Genomic DNA, 24,730 nt, shown 5'->3' on the forward strand with positions numbered 1-24,730 from the left:
CAACGTTTCGGCAAACTTTGCAGTGCTAAAAAAAAAGATACAAACAACTGAAAATATCTTGACAATCTTAGAGAAACAATATGACAATAATGTAAACTAAAGTGGGTTTAAAAATCTTATTTTTATTTCTTTTGTTCATTTTCACATATATTTATCCTTTCATCTTAATCTCTTAGATTGTCAACATATTTTTAGTTTTATATCTTTTTTTAGCCCTGATGAAGCCCTGCAAAGAGGGGCGAAACATTGACAAACAATTAGTTGGCAAATATTTTTCTATTCCTTTTTGATCGCAGACCATTTCCTATATAAAAGTTATATTGTATTCGACTAAAACATCATGAAACTATTTTTCTTATCTTTTAGTCATTAAAAATAAATTATATCATATTTAATTCGAGACCCGTAAGGTTGCTCAACTTAGTAAATATCTTAAGGTAGTATCTTACCAACAAAAAAAGATACTAGTTACAGCATATCCAATGTGGTAACCATATGCTAGCACTAAATACACTACATTTTAACACATTAACATTGATATAATCATTCCATTTACTATTATGTAACAAATTTTAACTAGAAATTTACTTTTTCTGATGTATAAACCTCAAAAATGACTTTGTAGAAGATAATGAGAGATGGTTCTTTATCTTGGATTTTTCTAAAGAGGGAGTTAATAGTTTATATTAATATTTTTGAAAATTTTTCAACTTACAATAATCTCCCTTTTGTTTTCGGGTAACGACATTCTTGTACTCTTCCAGTTCTTGCTCTGAGACAGAGTCGAACGGGTTTTTGGCATAAGGGCTCTTATATACGGTAGCGTTGTGTTGGAAGCCACGTTGGATTATACCCTTGGAGGCAGCTCCGACAAGAATTACTTGGTCCCCTGTCATTGAAATATTGGCGTCCTGAAAGATAATTTATATTAAATATAAGAAGATGGTCAATATAAATTATATATATAATTTATATTATATTTAATATTTAAATATTAATATTCGGGAAGTTTTTGAGCCGTTTATGTATAACATAAATAAAAGTAGAACTGACCTGTAGTTTTTTGGCCTCTTCCCATGTTACTCCCTCAAGTATGTGGGATTGTGGACCAGATGTGATCTTGTCAGCTCTCCTATTTTCTTTGATCTGTTAGATTTTGTAAAAAAAAAAAAAAAAAAATCAATTTTTATATTCCAGTATTGGTTATTTTTCTAGAAAAAAAAAAAGTAAAAATAATGTATAAATTACCTCTTATAAAAAAAAAATATCAAAAATTTATCTGCAATACTCAAAATATATCACATGAAGCTCGTTTGGATTTCACGATAGGTGGTGTTTCGGGTTGTCAGACTACCATATCTCCTTCTGTACTCTGGTCTGCTAATGGGATGTCATCTACGTCAATACAAACCAGTATCCGCTCCGAGACAGCTAACTGGGAGTGTGTACAGCATATGAACTTGTGTAGAGATGCTGGCTTAAACATATTCACTCAATCCATTGTTGGCTGATGCAGATCATGTGGACATCATAGGATGCTACCATCAGGTCATGTCTGAGAATTATCTGGTTTTGGAGGACTTGGTCAGAAAACTTGGATTAGAATATAATAAGTCCAAACCCAAGTACATAGTAACAGAGGAGGTTCTGAAACTGCTACTCACACAGTCAATTCATGGAACAAAGATTAGAAGGAAATCATAGCTGAGGGGGAACTAGATAGCATCAGGACAAGGTGGTGACAATTGGAGGAGGCCAAAACCTGTAACTGGTATGTAACACCGTCAAAAATGGGTGTTTCCTAATTTACCCGCCTGCCCATCTCTAGCTCAGAGTTATAGCTGATTCAGGTATAATTCATTATGAAATTGATTTCAAGACTTTTGCTATCATGCAGATATTGGTAAATGTACAAATTTTTTTTGGAGAGGATCTTGAACAAGATTTAAAAAACATTTGTTCCTTAAACTTTCGGCATAAATTATTTGATATATTTTATGATAATTAACTCTCTCATAAGCCCCATTGGGATCACTATCCAATGCAGGTAACGGCTTGGGAGGCTGAAAGTAGAGGGAGAGAAGGTCAGAACAAAAGGATGAAGTGGCAGAGGGTATGGCTGGCAGGGGATTAACAGAAGACACGATGGACCAGCAGATATAGAGGGACATGCTGAACACGAGTATTGCTGAAAATCTTCATCGTGAACAAATGCATAGTAATAACTCTAAAAAAACTCTCCAATAAATTTTTTTTTGCCATTACCTCTGGTTAACAGAGATAATAGAAGATGGAAGATAATAACTGAAAATATTCTATAAATTAAATCAAAATATTTTTAATAACTGACCTGCTGTTGAAGTTTTTTGAACTCCTTCGGGTTGGTATTCTTGGGTACGAACTGAAGAGCAGCGTCAATCTTGACCGGCGTACTGGTGTGTCCTGGAGAACCGTCCGTGACCCACTACAGACAAAACCACACCTCAGGGACCAGAGGAAACTTAAGCAAAACTCGTACCTTGTTTTAACACCCAATCCACCACACTCCTGGGGCTCAACTCATACTAATGACCGTTACTTCATCAAATGAGCAAAAAATATATTAGCTTGTATTTTAAAAACAGAAAGATGTAATTACAATACAAATAATTGATAGAATGCCTGCCGAGGTCCCATCGGGTATGGTTTTGCCTGCTAATAACAAATGTGGGGGATTGGGTGAAAACAGGCACAAGTTTTTTCATTTTCATTTATATATAGACTTGGATATTCCGTAAATTAAAAAAAATTATTATCTCTTAAAAATTTTAAATCTAAGATTATTGATAAAAACCCATACGAATGAAAAGTGCTCAGAGAAAAGGCAGTGCAACAAGAAAGAATAAAAATAAAATAAATGCTAATAATAAAGAAAAAATAAAATAAAACTACTAAACTGGCCTTTAATAAGTTGAAATTGAAAGAAATAGTTTAAATAATTTTTTCTTGAAATATTAACAGTTTTAATTATAAATATAAAAGTTTAATACAAATATTGAATTAATTTTAGAGTCATGCTTAATTAACGAATCATCTATAACAATCTTTCTTTTAAAATTTTCAATATTATTTCATAAATAACTTAGAAATCATGCTCTTTACTTTTACTTAGCTATATGTCAAATATACATGTATATATAATATATGATGGGGAAGTATTGCCATTGTGAACAATTTTAAATCGGAATACACGTTTTAAGGTTCCCAAGTCCAAATAACGAAGTCTCATACAATGATCTCTGTATGTTTACGTGAACAGTTTAGCTTAAAACAAAAATATGTAAAAAACTGGAATTGAGTAAATGCCTGTGATGTAACAGAAATGTTTTTGCTAAAATCGACTAACTAGAAATTTCATATTATATAATCAATTTTATATTTTTTTGTACTATTTTCTTGAAAATGGCTCAAAGAATTTTTATTAAAGTCGTCATATATCAATGTACAATTACAAGTGGTCTTTAATTTCAGGCATGTCTTATTCTTATTGATATAATTTGCTTAAAAGCCCGATTTTCAAAATGGCATCTTGGTTTTGTTTATTCAAAATAATTAACTAACTTCCTCCCATTGTTATTAATAATAAAGAGTATATATACACAAACAATGAAATCATTTCATTACTAATAAAAGAATAAAAGCACATTAATAGTGGCTTTTATTCTTCAAAAAACAAGTTACCTGACTCGGAAACTATTTATGAGTTTAACTACACAAAAAGGCCACTGCAATCTCAAAAACAAAATTTATTAATCTTGCCAAATTTTCACCCATTCAAGTTCATCAGGCATTATACAGTAAAAGGATTTACTTTTCACGCACAGAATATAACAATTAAAATAGCAAAACAATTGATATCCAGCTCCAAACACTTTGTCATGGTAACAAAACCAGAAGCTTCTCCGGGAGAAGAGTATCCAACATTAAAATATTTTAACTATTCTACAATTACGATAAAGGTTAAAAATTCCCTAAAATGTTAAAATTTAAAAAAATTTCAATAAATCGTTCGAATTTAAATTAGAATTTCTAAAATGTTTCGTTGATTTGATGAATACTACGCTGACAAATAAGAAATTCCAACATAAAAACACATAATTATTTATTTAAAATACCTATTGTTTAGGGGAAAAAAAATTATTGATGTCTTAATCTGTTTTAAAAAATTTTCAAATGTCAGATGTACACTAATGCCTGAATGGGCAAGAATATGTCAAGATTAAATTCAAGATTAATTTTTTTTTTTTGATACTTCAATGGCTCCTTTGTTTAGTTTTTTATTTATACTATAAATGGAAACAGGGTAGGAGCAGCGTACAGTCATCGTGAATAATAAAGAAGATTCCATTCAGAAACGAGTAAAAATTAAGTTCATCTCAAAATAGGGTGAGAAGTAAATATTCTATAATATGCACGCTGCACCAAATATTTTAAAGATAGTAAAGTTAAATGGAATTTTCCGATGAAAATGATAGATTGTTCGATGTATATAATATATAGAAGATTTAAGGCGAAATTGAGTGGCCAGTACTCGGAAAAAATCATAGAAAGTACATGCTTGCCATCACCTTTAAATGGTATAGGAATATTAATATACATAATTTAAATTAATCTTTTAATATTTCAAAATTACCTCATCAGCGCTATTAGCGTCCACCCACTAAAACATTGAGAAAACAAACCATTACATATTACAAAAAAAAAGAAGCAAGAAAAAAAAAATTTATACACCACTTTTACTCAGAAAATAAATTAGAATAACAATTTAAAGAAAATTAAAAAAAGATTATATACCAACAGAGAACTTAAACTGAGTGGTGTATTAATTTTGCAAAATAATAAAAATTAAGCAAAATAAAAAATACTAAAAATATAGGAAAAAAAACTGTTATTATAGATACTATATAACAGACTACTGCTTTAAAACACTCTAAAAATAATGTTATTAAGTGTTTAGGAAGTTCTAAAACTAAGAAAAATAAAAATTTTACTACTTTTTTTTTTTAATTTTGGAAAAATTGCAGTATTTGATTTGGAGTGCAAAACAAAACAGTATAGTCAAGTATTTTGTAAAAAACAGATCTAATAAATGATAAACTAAGCCAAAGTAATAATCGGACATAAGATAGCTCAAAACTTTTATGAATTTAACCTCCTATGCAATTAGAACTATTGATTGGTGTCAGTCACACCATGACACAATAATTTATATAAAAAAATACAAATAAATATAATACAAATTTAAATTGTATGTGTTAAATTGATAGTTAAAGTTTCAAGAAAGGTTGACATTCACTAATTATGGTCAACTTGTACTGAGGAACATAGTATAAGTTGAATAATCAAATTGGAAAACATGCTTTCATTGGTAAAGGTCAATAGTTCTCAATTAAACTTAACCTCGCCTACACTGATGTAATGAATGTTCAAAAGATGTCATAGTAGTAATAGAGAGTCCATCATCTTTCTCAATATGACTAATATTTTTCCTGTACACATCCGCTCGCTCAAAAGGGATAAATAAATTCAACTTTCATTGGAATATGGACATAAATATTACTTAGTATATGGTGTCAAGTCACCATAATAAAAAAGATGTCACCATGAACTGGTCCAAAGCAGAAGGAAAGCCTTTAGCAGGTTTATACGAGGGGAGCCATTTTGCTTAGTCATGGTTGTCTAACCATAACAAGTTCTGCAGAAAGTTAGAATCAAAAACAATGCGGAGGTCAATCATTGCTATTAAAAGCGGATTGGACATGATTATGATCGACTTTCACTGGGTCATTTTAGTATAGGTTGACAATCTGTAGTCATGGTTAACCTTTCCTAATATTCAGCATTCACTGCACTAAATTTCAGAGTTGGCTTAATTTTAAGTGCAAAAAAAACAACAACAAAACACTGACGAATTATCAAATATAAAATATAATCATAAAGGACCTACAACAGTATATAATTAAGTAAATATTAACATTTCAAGAGCCAGTAGAGTAAGCTGAGAAAGATATGCGTTAATAACCAAGCAGAAATACTTCACTGAAATTATCTACAAGGCTCAAATCGCTGGGAGAAGAATGAAAGATTGATTGAAACTTTGGTGGAAGAATAATGCAATCACCTAACTGTTAACTGGAACTTGATAGGTCATAATCAACCAAGGATATGGAAATTCATTAAGACAACTCAACATTCCCGCGGCCTGTAGTCAAGTGAGAATATCACAGTGAATTCATTTATTCACAAATTGTAAAAAAGAGCTTTTGAATTTTTCTCGACTGTCACTCAGACAATCTACTTGTTAAAAATCATAAATTAAACATAATTCTTAATGAGCTATATATAAACTTACTAAACACTTTTTTTATAATTAAAAACAAACACAAAATATTTTCATGCAATATTACACTGGCATATCCATAAATTACAGAAAAAAAAAAATTACGTAACATATCTAAAAGTAATCATGAAGACATGCAAACCATTAATAAATTCAAAACAAAAACAATAAAGTGTTCGATATAAAGACTAAAATTTTTGGATTCGAAATCTATAAGGAATCTGATACAATAAAAATTAAACAAAATAAAAAAAAGGTTCACTAAATTAGGGAAATATCCAAGATGATATTTAATCTCAATATTTATTAGACGTCAAACGAAAAAACTTGGCCATGTTAATAAAATAAATCAACGAACCAAAATGTAATCGTCATATATTTTATTGCTCACACATATAAGGAAAAAACAAAAAGAAAAAAAAAATATTACAGGATTCATGGCTAATATAAGCATGCTTAGCACTTGAACGTAGCATGCACTTCGAATAAAATATATAATAAAATCCTTATAATATTCATATTATTTATCCAATATTTAATAAACCATTTTGTTTCAATTACTTACAACTAACACCAACAAATTGACACTGGAATGCAATCAGAATTATGGAATGAATATTGCATCAAATTTATAATCTCTTTTTTTCTAAAAAACAAAAAAAAAAAAAAGAGATATTGATTTGAATAGAGAATCGTCTATACCACATCGGTTAATTTACATTAAGGAACTTTACGAATCGAACAGCATATGTGTTTAAAAGATTAAATAAAAATTTGGAAATACTAATAGCATAGACTAGAGAATAACAATTATATAATTCATAAATGTAATATATTCACAAATATACCAGTGCATAGTAACAGCAACAAACAGAACACGCATAATTATAATAAAATAATTGTATTTAAATTAATAATAAATTAAATATTCAGCATTAGAAAATAGAATTTAATTACAGCTGTAATGAATTATTTAATGACATTAAAATAATTAATATGAATTCATGAGACAGAAAATGATACTTGTCTAATATTGTAACCTCACAAAATTTCATTGACAATACAATGGGTTATCTAATCTATCTAGGAGGCTTGGACTTAGATGGAAGAGGTGATAAAGAAAAATCATCTACAACATAACAGTTTTCTTTTGAATATACAAGACCCTCCATTTTCCTCGGTTTTAAGAATTTTTGGCTATAATGTTCTTTTTCCTTAGTTCCAGTACTAAAATGTTTTCTATAAAACTTTACTCCTTACATCAATCCCGGTTATAATGTTCTAAATTTAGTTATAATTTGATATTTCTATCAGTTATGATGGTGTGTTATGTAAGTAAAAATACATGTTGACTTGAAGTGTCAAATATGATAGTAGATTAACAATGATAATTTTAAGGAATCTTTGGACAATAAATTTCAATGGAATCAAATCAAAGCTTGTTAGAAAACTGTTCATAAAAATCATTTTAGTCTTTGATACATGTTTTTAAAAAAAATCAAGAATGACCGAACAACTTATAACTATATATATATAACTTCTGCCTGGTTTTTGAAGTTGTACATGAATACATATTAATTTTTTGATTGATGGATACAATAACCAGTAATATGGATAACTTGATACATAATATCAGTAACTACATACTCTGGATAGAATAACCTGGCAACCTATGGGATAACCTCCCTCTCTCATCCTGGCTTAATTAAAGAACATAAGGGCACTAAACTAAAAAGAAACAAAAAATAAACCAATTTCATAGTTTACAATCAATGAAATATATAATTTACGATTCTGATTCTTAGCGAGGCAACAAGATTAGACAAGTACCCAGAATATATATTATATGAGAGAAAGAAAAGCGACAAAATCAAAAAAAGTAAGATTATTAAAAAAACATTAGTTGCAACGACAAAAGTTCACACAAATATTGAATAGAAATATAAACTATATATATAAACAATATGACCCTTGAACCCAACAAAGCGAAGCAATATAAACCACTTATCCTCTTTGAATGAAGTTAGCTATATATTCTAAAAAAAAAAAGTAAACTTATTCTAGCAATAATAAGAAATTCATAATATTTCCTATAATATAGAAATAAAATATTTAATTCAATCAAAATTACTAACATGAGGATACTACGAATGAATATTTTCTACCATAAAAAGGACTAATTCTCGCCATTTGGAAATTAAAGGCCCACAACCGAACATAATAATAAAAATGATAAATTTCATCATCTAAATTTTCGATGTTTAATAAATTTACAGATGTATAATCAATGATATTACATTACATTTTAAGATATAAATAATATATCAAGTCTGTTTATTCTAAAAAATATTATTCATTTATTTTTTTAACTAACTCATAAAACTAAAAATAACGCTAATATAATTGTCTTAATTGTTGAGCGACATTCATTTATTGCATAGTAAATTAAAATTTGTTTTAGGTCGATGTCTAATATGGAAGTGAAGTTAACTACTATATGTATGGTAAAATTAGGCCCTGATATATATTAGATGGATTACTTCAAAATCATACACTACATAAATTTCAATCAATAAAATGATGATGAACATAATTCAAGAATCGTAATATTAACCCCCTTGGCCGATAATAAAACTAATAAAATATAACCAAACTGATTTTATAACAGTCAGTGCACAAATCTTAACAGAGATAAATATATTTATTATTTTAAAAATAGAACTAATTATTTCAATAAAATATAATTTTTTTTTTTAAAACATATCATCCAATTCAGGAGTTCATATTAAATAATGAGGTCTGATTTTTATAAACGACATTAGAGAACAATTATTTTTAATGACTAATCATTTCATTTTGATATATACTTTAATTTTTTTCTATGTCGATATACATCAACACTATATATAATTCATTCTAGGCTACATCCCTATTTCAGCATTTCATTTACTTCAAAATTGAAACTTACTAAAAAAAAGTTTTTAAAAATTAAAAGCTAGCGAATTTGTTTTTTTTAAATATTAAGAAAAAAAAAAAGGCTTATTATAACATTAATTATGGTTATAGAAGATGTAGGTCTGAAGAGACGTTAAGAAACTCCTACTCCTTAGCTGTTGAAAGTCAACACTTCTACCTTTGTAATTTTTTTGGGATCTGGAGTTCCTGTTTCGAGGATCTCAACCTTTTGATAAACATTGGGAGAGTTGAGCCACCTGTTGCGGTCACTTCGGTTGACGCCTCCTTTTTTCCAATTTCTGTTGATAAAATATACGTAATAACAATTACTTGATTAGTAATATAATCATAACATGCCATAATAAAATGATAATAATTTAATAACGATTAGTTAATAATTGACTGTTGGAGGATATGAGGAGAAGGTATGGTCAACAAAGATACATAAATAATAAATAAAAACAAAACTTATTTATTTGTGCCAACCTTTCGACCTGAATTTCAGACCTTTATCAGGATAAATCAATAAAAAAATAAATAAAATAACTTTAATTCAGAGAACCATAAAAATAATAACAAAACTAGGAAATATACATAACAATAAATTGAGTAGATAGTATTTGATCGATACTATTAGGAGATAAAATCTACTATTGCAGAGGTGAGAATTATATAAATAGACATGAGAAAGTAGAAAGGTGTGGAAGAAAATTTAAATGATGAGTAATGTAATTAACATTATAAGGTATGTAAAAAAATATTCTTTCATTGAGGCCTGAGATTCAGGCCAAAACATCGGTACAAATAAATAAGTTTTGTTAATTTGTGTACCTTTGCTGACTGCATCCCCGACCATTTTCTCATAATTTAATAACTTTAATTCTCTTTACCCTTGCTTGTACATTTCCTCCTCTTCCAGAAGGTAACCGAGGGACGACACTGCGGGTGGTACTTCCACATCATTCCTGGGTTTGGGTGGCTCATTCTTCACTAATGGGCTTCGATAGATATATCCAGTCCTGAAACCCTTTAAAAAAAATAAAAACACTTTTATTAATATTAACATATATATGTAAAAAACAAAACAAAAAAGAATGGATAAAAATTAAGAAAACATTTAACAAAGTATTGGTTGATTTCCTTCTAAACCTTCTTTTGTCAGACAATTTTCTTTTTAATGTCGGCCAGAAGAGAAAAATATTTTGGAAAATCCTTCAGCAAGTTCTTCAATACTAGAATAAATTTAGAAATTAGATATTTCCAATTCAGGATCATTTTTCGCTCTTTTTCCATCCATGTAGAGTTCCATTGGGGCATAATTTGAAGCTCATTAAATGCACGATAAGGTTTATAATTTTAATTCTCCAAAGAACAATTGTTTTCACGATATTTACCAAAATAAATTTATAAAATTATTTCATTACGCTTTTTGAAAAAAAAAAAAAAAGGGGTTATGGAAAAACTGTATCTCAGCAATTATTGATCATAAATAACTGTTAGCCATTAAGGAGTTCATAATTATTATTATTATTATTATTAATGAGTTTATAATAATATTTCAGCTACTTATAATACTTTGAGAGATATTGGCAATAATCCTAAAAATATACGGTGGCCATTTTGAAAATCTGCCATATTAGGATAAAATCTTTATTTTTTAAAAATGATAAAATTTTTACCATTGTTTTTCAAAAAGGTTCAAGTAGAAATCAATTGAAAGAAGTTAATTTACAGAGACTATAGTTCAGCTATTAACTCTATAGATGAACTAGTTATACTATGTTTCAACAATTTAGAGTATAAATATAAGAAGATGGTCAGGGTTGCGGTCAAAAAAATAAAAAATAGTTTATAACTATTTTAATGTCGAAATTTGTTCTTTTTTTGACCCCAACCCTGACCATCTTCTTATATTTAAATTTTTATGGTCAACTATACATACATATATATATATATATATTGTAATATGCTCTTTTTGAGTAAATAGTATATTTTGATGTATAAAGGGTTTTAATATGTTCTATTTTATGTATTATTTTAATATTAATTTGTTTTGTTTATACAAAAAGCAAGCTAACCAGTTTTCTTTGTCTAAAAGAAATACGTTATTTTTTAAACAAGAAAGATGGCGGTGCACGTCCTTCCAAAGTGTTCGTTGGGTTGTTTGTGTTAAGATGGACTGAAGTTTTTCAACCTTTGTTGTTTCTATACAGTAATTATAGAAAAAGAAAAATCAAACATGAAATAGAAAAACATAACAATTGTCAACAGACTGTTCACATCACAAACCATGGCAAGTAAAGCGGATCGATTGTAACAAAATCGATTATTTTGGATTGATCAGTAAACATCGAAGATAGCGGAGAGGAGATGACCATTCTGTTTTTGGATTGCCTGGTGATAGGACGTACTTCGGCTGGAAGCGGGAAAGCTTAGAAGCCATTGTTGGAGAGAGGCAACTTGTGAACAGCCATTTTGGACGCCAGCACAATAAGAGAAAAGAAAACATCAAGGATCTCAAAAGGAAGACCGTGAGCTTGGTTAGTTTTGTATGCATAATAATAGATACATGTGTAAAATAGATTTTAATTTAAATTAAGAGAAATTATTGTATCTGTATTCTGATTGTCTAGCAACCACACGCCCTGAGATTAAGAGTCTTTTTACATTATAAAAGTTAAATATAATTCTATTATCCATTTGATATTAGTGTTCTTAATTTGAACCCAAGTTATTCTTTAATATTTGATAAAAAATTTATAACAATTAAAATTCTTTTTTATTTTATTTTTAATAAATAAAAATTATTACAATATATATATAATTTAGATTATAGGTCAACAACGGAGAAAAACCTAGTAAGAAAAAAAGTAAACACAAAGATAATAGAAATTCTTAGAAACTGTGCTGTTTTCTTTCTGCTGTCCATTACAGAGAGAAAAGTTAAAAATATAATATAAACATAGTTAATCAATTAAATAATGAAAAATTGTCCAAAACAGGGAGGTGTCCCATATGGGAAGTTTCATAGTATGCTTAAAATTATTGAAACAAAGACTACAAGAAAGTTTTAATAAATGCATCGTCTACTTACTGCATTATCAAGCATTCTCATGAGAGCTTCGAATTCTAACCCACCGACTCTCCATTTCTTGTCATTTGGTGGAGCCTTCCGTGCAGAATCGTAGATAGATTTTCTTCCTTCGTCAGAAAGAGTAATTAAATTATCAACGCCGAGGGGCATTAATTTCACCTGAAACAATAAATAAAGAAAAGCAGTGTAATCTTAAAGCTTTGAATGCTTTTGAATAGAAAAACTATCATAATAAAAGATGTATTATATTGTATTTTACCTGAGTTTCACAAGCAAGAACAGTATTGTACACATGGAAAAAGGCTTCTTCAATAGTTTCGCCACAACAAAGTGCACCATGGTTTGTGAGTAAAAGCACCTAGGAAAAAAAAATGAATAATTAAAACTAAAAAAAATTTTTTAATTCTTAACAACTTTTTTTTTGTTACTTTATTTTAAAAATTATAATGCAGTAAATTTGAAAATTTTGAGTATAATGATAATAAATTAATTTTCTTATAAAACCATGTTAATGTAAGAGCTTCCGAGGCAACCTGTTACAATTCCAAAGATAAATTTATTAAAATAAATTTTCTATTTAAAGAAATGTAGCTAAATTTTCAAAAACACCAAATGATTATTATTTATTTCTTAGTGAAAGATTTAATATATCTTTCAATTTTTTTGGAGCTGTTGAGAGGAAAAGTGGTGCAAGTTTTTGGTAAAATATAATAAATAGCCTTTTTTGTTGAAACTAGCAAATCACAAGCTTATCAGAATTACTTAAAAATTAGTATTTCTCATGTCTATGAACTGAATGGAATGTATAATAACTAAATCTACATAAATTTAAGAGTTAAGAAGGTATCAAAGTTTAATTTAAAATATTTTTTCATATATGATAATATATTCTCAATATTAAACACATACTTTGTTAATGGGTCCAAGACTTCTAGCTATTTTTTCTCTTTCTTCAGGCTCAGCTGCACTTCCAAGATACTGATGGTGACTGACTTCACCAATAACTGCGCTCTCCGCACTTATTGGAAGAATTCCACATTTCAAAGATGAGATCTGTAATAAAAAAAAAAATTACATAAGAGACTAAAAAAACAGTACCAAGATACCATAAAAACATTTCAAAGATCTAGACTTACCGCAAGTACTGGAGGATTGCGGACGTGAATCACACATTTGATATCTGGCCTGGCCGCATGAAGGGCAGCATGCAGCTGGAACGCAACAGCATTGACAGTGAAGTTGGTCGTGCCTTGTTCGATGACATTGCCTTGCATGTCTACTTTGATTAATGAAGATGCTGTTACTTCGTGGTACATCAATCCATGTGGGTTAACAATAAATTCTTCATTATCTTGAGCCAGTCGACCCTAAATTATATTATTTTTGTAAATACAGATGAGAAACATGAATTATTAGACAATAAATAAATATTTTTTAACTAATAAGGTACTATGAATTTTTTTTTTATAATTTATATATTGCTTTTTACAATGAAATGACACAAACACGTGGAGAATCTACCCATTGATAGAACTCTAATAACATTTCTAGAGGAGAAGATCTCGAACCCATGTTCTTTTCAGATGCCTAGGACGATTATTAGGAAATGAAAGAGAAGCCAGATTAGAAACAAGTGGGTTTCGATGGTTGGGAAGTTCTCTGGCCAAATTGGCAACATATGGGATGTTGAGGTCCTGATGGATGACTTGATTAGTCACAAAGTAAGGAGCATTAAGGATTTTATGAAAGATTTTGGACTGTAAGGATTGGATTCGGGAGGAATTCGATGGTTTAGTGGAGCCCCAAAGCTCAACTCTGTATGTCCAGATAGGCCTTATAATAGTCATGTAGATCAGTCTTTTGGACTTATTTTCCAATGGATTGGAAATTAAGACCGTTACTATGAATTTATCTTAAATGTAATGATCAAGAAGAATTGCAGCAATTAAACATGGAGATTAGCATTAGCAAAACTAAAATAATGAGAATAGGAAGAGGTAAGAATGAAGAAACCAAATAATACGACTGAAGGAATAGGAGCTAGAGCTTGTAAAAGATTCCAAGTTCCTGGGGGCCACTGTTAATGAAAAAGAATAAAATTGGCCGGCAATTGCTTCCATTCGCTCAAGGCTAGTTTCCAGAGAATGAAAGAAGTTATTTTAAAAAAGTAGTACATAAGACTATGTTTATCCCCTTCCTGATCTATGCCGGGGAGTCCGGGACTATTCCTCAAGAGACAAAAGCCAAATTCAAGCTATGGAAATGAACAATCCAAGGAGGATAAGAGGGAAAACAAGAGATATAAAGTCAGGAATATTACTATAAGAAGTAACCTGGGATAAAACCGGCTGCAACACATAATAGAAAAAAATAGTACAAAGCGGTTTGGACATTTATAAAGAGTTTAGGAGGAAAGAAAGGCCAAAATAACATGAAACGAAAGTCGGTGTAAGAAGATCAAGAAATATTTCGGATCAAGGGGGCATTCAAGAGGAATGGACTGGAATAGATGCAGCCAGCTGGTATAGGATCGAGGATTATGGATCAGGCTCTACACAGAGATCCCTCACACGGCTCTGTGGTAGATGAAGAATAATTAAGAAGAAGATGAAAATATAACTATAAAGATTACAAAAGAGAAATACAAAAAAATAATTAACTTACAGTTATTAGGTTGTGGATACCATTAGACCAACCATAGAGGTCCATGAGCCTGAACACCGAAGCCAACTTACACCGAAGAACCTTTTCACCTTTAGCATAACCCATCGCTTCAATACCTCTAATATCATTAATTGGAAGGACGCAATTTGAACCTGAAAAGTATATAAAGTTTTTTTTTTTTAAATAGAATCATCAATAAAATGGTAAAATACATTAACTCTAAATTAAAGACTTTAAAATATGAAAATTTGTAATAAACAAACCAAAAAATGGCAGAAAAAATTGCAAATATAAAATGTTACTTGTATAATATATAATGTTTCATGAATTATTGAATAATTTTAATATATAAAAATAAATTAGTAAAAAAAATTAAATATATAAAAAATAATAATAATGATAAATAATTGAAGAATGACATAAATAAAAAAAATTAACAAAAAAAAAACTAAACTATTTACAAAATTAAGAAAATAAATAACTGACTAATACACTGAAAAATAATTTGAGAAATGATAAAATAAATTAATAAAAATAAATAAATATTGATAGCTGAATGTTTTGCATCAGTCTTAGAGATAGTTGGACACGTCGTCACTACTTGCAGAGATCGTCTTAAGGAGATAAAGTTGGGCTTCCTTCCTTCTAAGCTATTGCACCTTTAACAGTTGATAACTGGGAATGGAATTTGTAAATGTTTTTTGATAAATTCATCTATCGATTCAAGTTGTAGTAGTTCTCTAAGCAATTTACTATTTTTTATAATCCAAGGGACATCTACTGTGATTTTTTGGACCTTGTTTTGAAATGATTGAAATTTTTTTTGTTTCATATAGGATGCTGCCCCCAGACTCCACATGCTTACATTAGTACTTCCTTAAAATTGGTTTAAAAATGAGAATGCTTTTATCTGTTTTTAATCAACAACAATCTACTCCCATATCTCTCACACCACTACACTAACCGAAATGCACGACGAAAGACTCAAGGCTATTAACACAAGTTGTCTGCACAAGGAAATTGTCGCTGAAAATCGAAATATACAAAGAAACGCATATTTTTATTCATACAAATATACATTGATTTAATTATTTTTTGTTAAAATAAATTAATTTGTATCCAAGTTAAGACTCAAAATACTCTTTATTATTTCTTTAAAAGGTAAATTTGGTCAACGTCAAGGACAATCTTTAATATAAATTTAAACCACACGTCCAATAATAAAAAACTTTTCGCAGGCTATTCTACCCAGGTCATTAATATCAGACAAATCAGCCTATTTTCAAATTTTCTATTAAATTTAAAAACTTTTAATTACAGATTAACTAAACACTATTATCACTTTCTTATAATTTACTTTGTCATCTTTTAGTCTTACAGTGGTTTACAATGGTTTGTTTCTTGCTTATTTAATTCTAAATAAGACCAGTGATGTGGGTCGAAATATTGGTTTTAAATTAATTTTTTTTTTTTGCCATTTTATATGCTGTTCAGACTGCTATAACTGTCTTTTTCTTCAATTAATTCTAATTGAATTAAATTAAAAAACTTGCCATAAAATATTTAGCATAAAGATAATATACTCTAAAATTAAGCTAGTTACCTCTAAAAATATTGGCTTGAAGCCTCGAAGCACCACCGACCATGTCCTGAATCTGCTGAAGAAGGCCAGCAGGTCCGCCCCCTTCCTTCATCTGGGATTCGATGATCCGCTCTAGCTCTTCCCGGAACAGTCTTGAGCTCATTATCATCTCAACTCGTTTCCTTCGTTCCATCTCTCTCATGTCCTAATAAATCATAAAATATAATCATTATTTTAAAAGTAAAATCAAATAACTGTAACGTAGAACCGTTCTTGAAAACATTTCGAGGTATTAAATATGTTAAAACAAAAATTGAAGAAGAAAACTTCAAGATTACGTTGACAATAGAATTGTGGCCAGATAGTAAAATAATATTACAAAAATAAAAATTTTGCCAGTATGAGATTACTCCATACAAGATATTACTCACTTCATAAGTTATTTAATTTTTGTTTAGTATTTTGTATTTAGTTAATTAAATTATTAGTTTAATGCTAGAAATTAACTCATATTGTACTGTTCTAGCTAACAATCAAAAGTGTAACTAACTCACATTACATTTATGTATATCATTTTTGTATGTTTTTCAGCACCACTAGATAGATGTTGTCATCTGGTCAAACCAAATGGGATGTATTTTTCCAGAATAAATAAATAAAAAGTGAAATGTGAATATGAATAACATTTTAAAATTTACCATTGCTGTTTTTTCATGAAACTGGAAGAATAAGAATTGAAATTTTTTCTAACTAAACATCAATAAAATAGACTGCAACCATAATTCTAACACCATGCTCTCATAAATTTGCCGATACACTAATTTGGTTTTGGAAAGGCGATATAAGAAGTAGGACAGGGGGTGTGGTCTCTCAAAAGTAGGGAGTGGTAATAAAAGGTACATAAAATAACAGAAAAAACTATTTATTGGTTACAAATGCTTTGTTCCACTTTACAGAGTTTCAATGAGGCTAAAAGGAAATAACATTGAAACTATGTAATAAGAGTACACGCAAAAAATTATGTAAAAAGGAATGAAGTAAAATAAAAGAATAATCATAAAGAATATAGATATAAATAAACAAAATACTTGTTAATAACAAGGAAATAATGAATGAGTGTATCATTCATTCATTTTTCAATTCAACCATTACTTTACTTTTTATTAATAATTATTCTATTCATTGTTTAAGTTTACTTCTTTTTTTTTTTTTTATATGACTTTATATGTACGATTTATATTTGAAAAGTTCTCGGAATCACCACTAGATATTAGTGCTAAAGCAAGGAGGTTCCTGCGCAATAATCACACATCCTTTGTGAGTGGTAGTGATGACTCTTTGTTGTTGTTTTATGTGTAGTGATTTGTGACAGTGGAAAAACTGAGTCCACTACTAAACCCCAGAGACAAAACAGCAGTCAAAGCAGTGGAAACATGCACAGTTACCACCACCAAAGAAAGCAAAGGCAGTATATTCGGCCAGAAAGGTTATCAGTTTTCTGTGATGCAAAAGGTATTCTGCCGATAGATTATCTTTCTACTGGCCAAACAATTACAGGGAAATACTACCTAAACCTCCTAGACCAACTACAGGAAAAGATACATGAAAAAAGGCCTGGTTTGGCAAGGAAAAAAGTTATCTTTCATCAGGACAGCGCCCGCCTGCACACAAGTGCTATTTCCATGGCAAAACTTCATGAACTGAGGTACGTATTGTTGCCACATCCACCTGATTTGGCACCATCAGACTTTCATCTCTTCCCCAAGCTGAAAATTTTCTTGGGTGGACTGAGATTTCCTACAATGGAAGAACTGACAGCCGAATTTGAGAGGTATTATGCTGGCCCGGAAGAATCTCATTTTCAAGATGGGATCAAAGCATTGGAACATCGCTGGACCAAATGCATTAGTCTACAGGGAGACTATGTTGAAAAATAAAAGCAGTTTAACCTAGGTAAGACACTTCTTGCTAGTACATTCTGAGAACTTTTCAAACCACTCTCGCATATTTTTATAGTTTTATCATACTTAACAATGTATATATCTTTTTGATGAGTTAATAGTTGACCGTGGATTTATATAGTTAGAAGATGGTTGGAACTGCGTTTTTACTTATTTACTAATGCCAACATTTCGGCCAGAATATATAGCCAGGCGCTATTATTAGGGCTAAGAAGAAAAAAAAAAGAAGATAACAAAATAATTAATTAATTACCTATATATGTTTAATTTTCCACTTCTTTCATTACTTTCTTTTAAATAATTTTTATTAAGTACATATATTTACTAACTATATTTTCAAATGTATTTTATTACTCATTCTTTCCTCTCACTTAATTTTAATATTACTCTTCTCATACAGCCTTTAATTTCTTAAAATACTTAAACTATTCATAATGAGGTGTAGATAGTTGACCACAGATTAATGATTGGAGATAATAAAATAAATAAATATAGTTTTGTTTATTTATGTTGTTCTTTGCTGACCGTACACTCCCTGACAAACTTCTCCAATCATTAAACTATTCATGTCTTTCAACACTATTTATTTATCTATAGTGTTAGTTATTTTCTAATCATGCTATATATCCTTTTGTTAATAGGTGATTATTTTGTTTTTTGTTCTTAGATGAGGGCTTAAAATTCTAGTCGAAACACTGGTACTAATAAATAAGTTTTTGAGTTCTTCACTGACCGCACTCCCAACCATCTTCTCCTCATTATGTATCTTTTTCTCATTTAGCCCAGATGAAACCCTGCTAAGTCGGGCGAAACATAAGTTTTCTGCTACTTATTGTAACTCTTTTATTACTGCCATCCTGATTATCTTCCAACAATTAATTACAGATGGATAACTAATAATACAAGCTACAGTGAGATACATTTTTCATTTTTTGAGTTTATTAATAATAATAATAATAATAATGTGCACCTACTGGGTTCAGTACTTTGTTAGGAGGCACTGTTTTTAGAACAACAGTCATTCAAGGAGGTGATGATTAATTCAAGATCATGCTCAGATTTTTCTCCAATTAATAGAGCCGAGTGTATCTCAGAAGGGCTCCAAAACCTACAGGGTTGACTCATTGGATTTGAACCTGGGTCCTTGGACTTAGTAGCATAGTACCTTACCACTGAGCCACCGCACTCCCTTGAGTTTATTGATAGAAAGCCAAGTTTTTTCGAACAAGGGATAAAAACCATTTTTAGGAGAATTGATGGGCAAACAGATGTTATTTTAAACATTGTTAAATTTTATTTTTCCTCTAATTTTAATTGTTGGCAATAATAAAAATTATTTTATACTAATCTGTATGTTTTCTTCTTTGAGAACAACTCCCTTTCCTTGAATTATATTAATGATCAACAATATATTCACCATGATAAAGATAAAACAATAGCTTAAGATAGATGATTTGAACTTACAGCATCGATATCTGGAGGTCTCATTTTGGTTTTTTCATCCTCTTCAACCTCCTCAGGGAGGCCGTTTGTGGCTGGTACCTGCTCTGACTCTGTCATCTCCTCAGGTCTGAAAAATAATAAAACCCAAATTAAAATAATTTAAATACACTAACAATTAAAATGTAACTATAATATAAAGGAATTATCAGGAGGGTAATTGAGAATTTAAATGAATTTACTCCCACCCATATATATCGCCGTCCCAATTCAACAGTGTAACATCTCAAAAAATGGCTATTTTGAGATATGAACGTAATCTAAGCAATCTATACAGTAAAATACAGAATCATAGTTGTTGTTGTCTGGGGCTTAAGGGCGTAAAACCCTGAGGTCATCAACGCCCATGTTTCGTGCTTTATAATTTCTTAGCTTCTATAATTCTATTTCACTTTAAATAATTTCGAAAAAAAAATTTAAATAATTACTTCTGTTGGTATTTTTTATTAACAGAATCATAGTTAAACGTATGTCATAAAACCTAAGTAACAAAAATATTTTGAGAGATATTACAGTTTATATAAAGCTTACTTTTATTGATAAGATTAAAAGAAGAAATCTCAAAAACCAATGTTTTGAGATATTACACCCAAGAACTGGGACAGCGACATGCTTGAATTATCCATCCATCTAGGGCAAGTAAAATATGTGTAGGATGCACCAAAGCTGAAGAATTATGCAAATTTTCTCTCTCATTATTCCAACAAGATCCTTAACGGCGTGATGTGCTTCATCTACATGACACGATATGTGGGAAGCATGAGGAAAACATGCAAATTATGGGCATCTTTAAGACACTTGTTGTAGTTCAATCTACAACGGCAAGATAAAATTCGATATAGACAACAATTAAAAAAGGATTTATAGCTCCCATTAACAATAAAATAACTGATATAATCGTCATTTAGTTGAAGAGTCATATAAAATACATTTCTCCAATTCAGAGTAATGGATAGATTCTACATCTATACCTGTATGTGATCACAAGAAATGTGATATGGATAAGGGTCTAATTAAAAAGTAAAAAAAGGAGAAAGAAACAAAAAATACAAAAGTTAAAATGAAAGAAACAAAAACAAAACCGGACTATGTCTCACCGAAGAGAGATTAAAATGCTGTATACTGCAGTGACCTAATATGTTTGGGCAGCACTGCTACTAAATAAATGTATTTCTTTCTCTCTGCCTTCTCAATATAAGGCAAGACAATATAAATGTAATTGATTTATATTAAGGCAACTTTTATTCGATTTTAGACATAAAATAAAAATTAAAAAATGGTTGATTTCATAGTGAAAGGAAAAATACAGTAGGATCCCCATTATCCGGTGTAACAAGAAGTCAATATTTTTTTTTTTTAAATTTTTACACTATTTATTTAATATGTATAATATTTTAAAAAATGAATACATAATTTTTTTTTTTTAACAATTGCTATGTGCAATGAGAACTGATAAAAGAAATGTTTAATAAAAAACAAACTAAAATTACTGATTTTTTTCTCTAACTGAAAAAAAAAACATGCATATGTTCATTCTTATGGTTTTTTTTTGTATTATAATTTAATGTATATAAATCCTTGTTTGTTAATGTAAGTAATTGTCTGCAGTTTTTTAAATTAAACTTCTTATCTATTACATTAAGCCAATAAAATATTTTCTATGATCCGTGAACCCACATACCCATCATTACCCCTGATAACAAACAGGGGTTCTACTGTAGTTATAAAAAAATAATATATATTCGAAATGGTAATTTTGAACAAATTTTTTGGGGGGTTTTTAACCTTTTATGAAACTAAAACTAACTTATATTTTTATTATGTTGTTCGAGACTTGTAGTTTTATAAATAATAATAAAAATTATCCACATAACCTAAACCTTCTTTATTAAAATATTACATGTCCAATGTTTCGGCCAATTTGAAAAGCATCAAGGACAATTTTAATTTTAATATCACAGTGTTACATTGATTCATAAAACTTTTCAGGCTATTACACTCAAGTCAATTCAACAAAGTTAAAACAACTCTGCATTTTTCACTATAACATTTAATAATAATTTCTATTCTTCACAATTTTTGTATTTTACTATTATTAACTTACCGTAACACTATTATATGTGTTGTTAATTCGGATCGGCCGAAACGTTTTAATAAAGAAAGTTAAGACCAATTTTTTTATTATTATTAAAACTACGAGTCTCGGACAATATAATATAAATATAAATTAGTTTTAGTTTTGAAAAAGGTTCTAAACCTCACCCAAAAAATGTTCAAAATTACCATTTCGAATATATAATTTTTTGGAATTCTTTTTCCTTCAATGTGAGATCAATATTTTCTAATTAATTTTGGAAGAATCGTTATAAGAATTTAAAATAACTCGAAGAAAAAAAAAAAAAAAGAGATTTTATTTCTCTCTGTTAAATAAAAAAGTTTTTAGTATCACGGTGTTTTATTTTATTTTATCTAAACTACAGAATACAAGTAGAGTAGTACAATTAAATGAACAGTTGTTTAATTTGTAAAATTGCAGTATAAATAAAATAAGAAACGAAAAGTAGATATTAAAAAATAAAACAATCGGATACAAAATATAAGATATCCACAATTTTGATTTAAATTATTTATTTATTTATTGAAATTTATAACTTGATATTAAATACAAGTAAATATGAAGTAAGATCATTAAATTATGATAAAGCATGTAGAGAAACTACCCATTGGTAGTACTCTAAAAACTTCACTAAAAAGCACTCTAAAAGGTCACGAGGCCATCTTCTTTTAAATTCTTTTTTAAAGTCTAGAAACCTTTTTTGAACTAAAATTAACACATTTAATTAGTGTTGATAGTTTTTATCTTAAAAAAAAAAAAATAAAACATTTCTTCAGAAGAAACACATTTAAAAAAAAGAAAAAGAAAAAAGTTAGCATTGGTTTATTCTCTAGATTGCAACGTAGACTGTAGTTATTTTTTTTTTTACAACCCAACTAGTTTTGGGATAGTCTATAGAGGGGCCACAATAGAGGAAGAAACCCCTGTCTGCAGTAATATCTTTGGAACACGTCCATTTCTAAATAAAGAAAAACATTTTATTATCCAAAAGCAAATCAGTAATATATATTATCTATATATTATATTGCGAAAAAAAATGCATATGTACCATTAGGAACTGACGAATTTGAAATAAAAATAATAATTGTTAATATATAAATAAATTATTTAAGGTTACTTTATAGAAAGAATATACGTTAGATGTTCGCTATCCCGTCCGAGCGACTGACCCACACCCACTCATATAACTACTTCAGAGGAGCCTAAATGCCACGCCCACAACTCTTCACGGGTTAGTCATCCAGTTAACACAACAATGTGAAAAGAAAAGGTTTGTACAAAAATAAATTATAGAATATTTTTTTTTTTATAAATTCTACAATACTAACTTGAGATAGCTGAAGAAATTATAATAAAACAATCGAAACGACACTAGTTAGTAATTGAATACGATTGAAGAAGAATCGATAGGCAATCGAGATATATAATCAAATAAGAGACAAGATAAAAATATCTTTAATTACATTCTAGGAGTAACATGTCTCAATCGATACCGAAAACTGATCAAGGAGGCTATCGTAGATAAATAAATATATGTAAATTCCATCGGTCGGTTTTCCAAAGAGATATGAGGGTTCATAGGAAATTGCGTAACACACATAGCAGAGAAGGTTCCACATTGTTTGAACATCAACTATTTGGAATAGTACTGGCAGTTAGTATTTGTTTAAAGAGAATCGAACAAATAGCCAAGACTAGCAATGACGACATCGATATTTTTAACATTACATCCGTCTACCATCTTCGAAGGAGTGGGACTATAAAAAAAAATCTCTTTAAAAACTTTTATATTTGATTTAATTTCCTAATGTTTTACAGCTAAAGCGGAGGTTACACGGTGATAGTGACTGTAAGTTCGTAATTGAAAGTGAATTGAAATGAAAAAAAAATTATTCTGGGACTAAAGTCTCCTAAAAATAATTACATATTTCAGACTTTATGATCTTTTGTCTGATTAAATATTTACAAAAACGAGGTATATGAATTACAATTAGAAGTTTTTTGTATATAACTAACTACACAAATTTCTTACATCGATACGGAGGTCTATTGACTGTGAAAGAACGGAGGATTGACGAATAGAGATGGAGAGAGAATTCCAGAAGGAGGTTCCACGAATGAACAAGGATTGCTCAAGAAATCAGATATATATTTTATTATTATCATTTAGGAATTTTCCTTATTCTCGGCTCTTACCCGAAGTTGTACCTACCCGAACCTAGGTGAAGGGTAAGGCTAGAAAAAGTTTAAATTTTAATATTGATAAACTACATCTCGACGAACGACTGACATGGAATCCTCATACAAGACTACAAAGACAAGAAACTGCTCGTAGATTCCGACTATTGCAACATACAATATTGCACTAGACAAACGGTCTATAACAATCCATTACAAAAGACTGGTCTACATGACTATTATAAGGCCTATCTGGACATACGGAGTTGAGCTTTGGGGCTCCACTAAACCATCAAATTCC

The 24,730-nt window shown here is 29.4% G+C and overlaps 1 protein-coding gene across 18 annotated transcripts in view; it reads right to left on the bottom strand.

Annotated features, from left to right (window-relative positions):
* hts (adducin 1-like protein hts) overlaps window positions 1-24,730 on the bottom strand; it is a 224,525-nt gene that overhangs the window by 14,867 nt on the left and 184,928 nt on the right. For 14 of the 18 annotated variants that reach the window (XM_014424841.3, XM_014424840.3, XM_067053219.1 and 11 more), the window contains 13 exons: window positions 20,100-20,205; window positions 16,696-16,879; window positions 15,093-15,244; window positions 13,565-13,795; window positions 13,338-13,481; window positions 12,688-12,786; window positions 12,429-12,587; window positions 10,225-10,361; window positions 9,513-9,633; window positions 4,673-4,699; window positions 2,351-2,464; window positions 1,054-1,146; window positions 716-911 (listed from right to left, as the gene is read on the bottom strand). In XM_014424841.3, the coding sequence (XP_014280327.1) occupies window positions 716-911; window positions 1,054-1,146; window positions 2,351-2,464; window positions 4,673-4,699; window positions 9,513-9,633; window positions 10,225-10,361; window positions 12,429-12,587; window positions 12,688-12,786; window positions 13,338-13,481; window positions 13,565-13,795; window positions 15,093-15,244; window positions 16,696-16,879; window positions 20,100-20,205 (1,763 nt within the window). The remainder of the gene's footprint in view (window positions 1-715; window positions 912-1,053; window positions 1,147-2,350; window positions 2,465-4,672; window positions 4,700-9,512; window positions 9,634-10,224; window positions 10,362-12,428; window positions 12,588-12,687; window positions 12,787-13,337; window positions 13,482-13,564; window positions 13,796-15,092; window positions 15,245-16,695; window positions 16,880-20,099; window positions 20,206-24,730) is intronic. The other 4 variants (XM_067053218.1, XM_014424843.3, XM_014424842.3 and 1 more) reach the window with 1 other exon arrangement.

This window comes from Halyomorpha halys, unplaced genomic scaffold, assembly GCF_000696795.3.
Source record: "Halyomorpha halys isolate HHAL.00 unplaced genomic scaffold, Hhal_1.1 Scaffold480.1, whole genome shotgun sequence".
In the NCBI taxonomy this organism is placed as follows: Eukaryota; Metazoa; Arthropoda; class Insecta; order Hemiptera; family Pentatomidae; genus Halyomorpha; species Halyomorpha halys.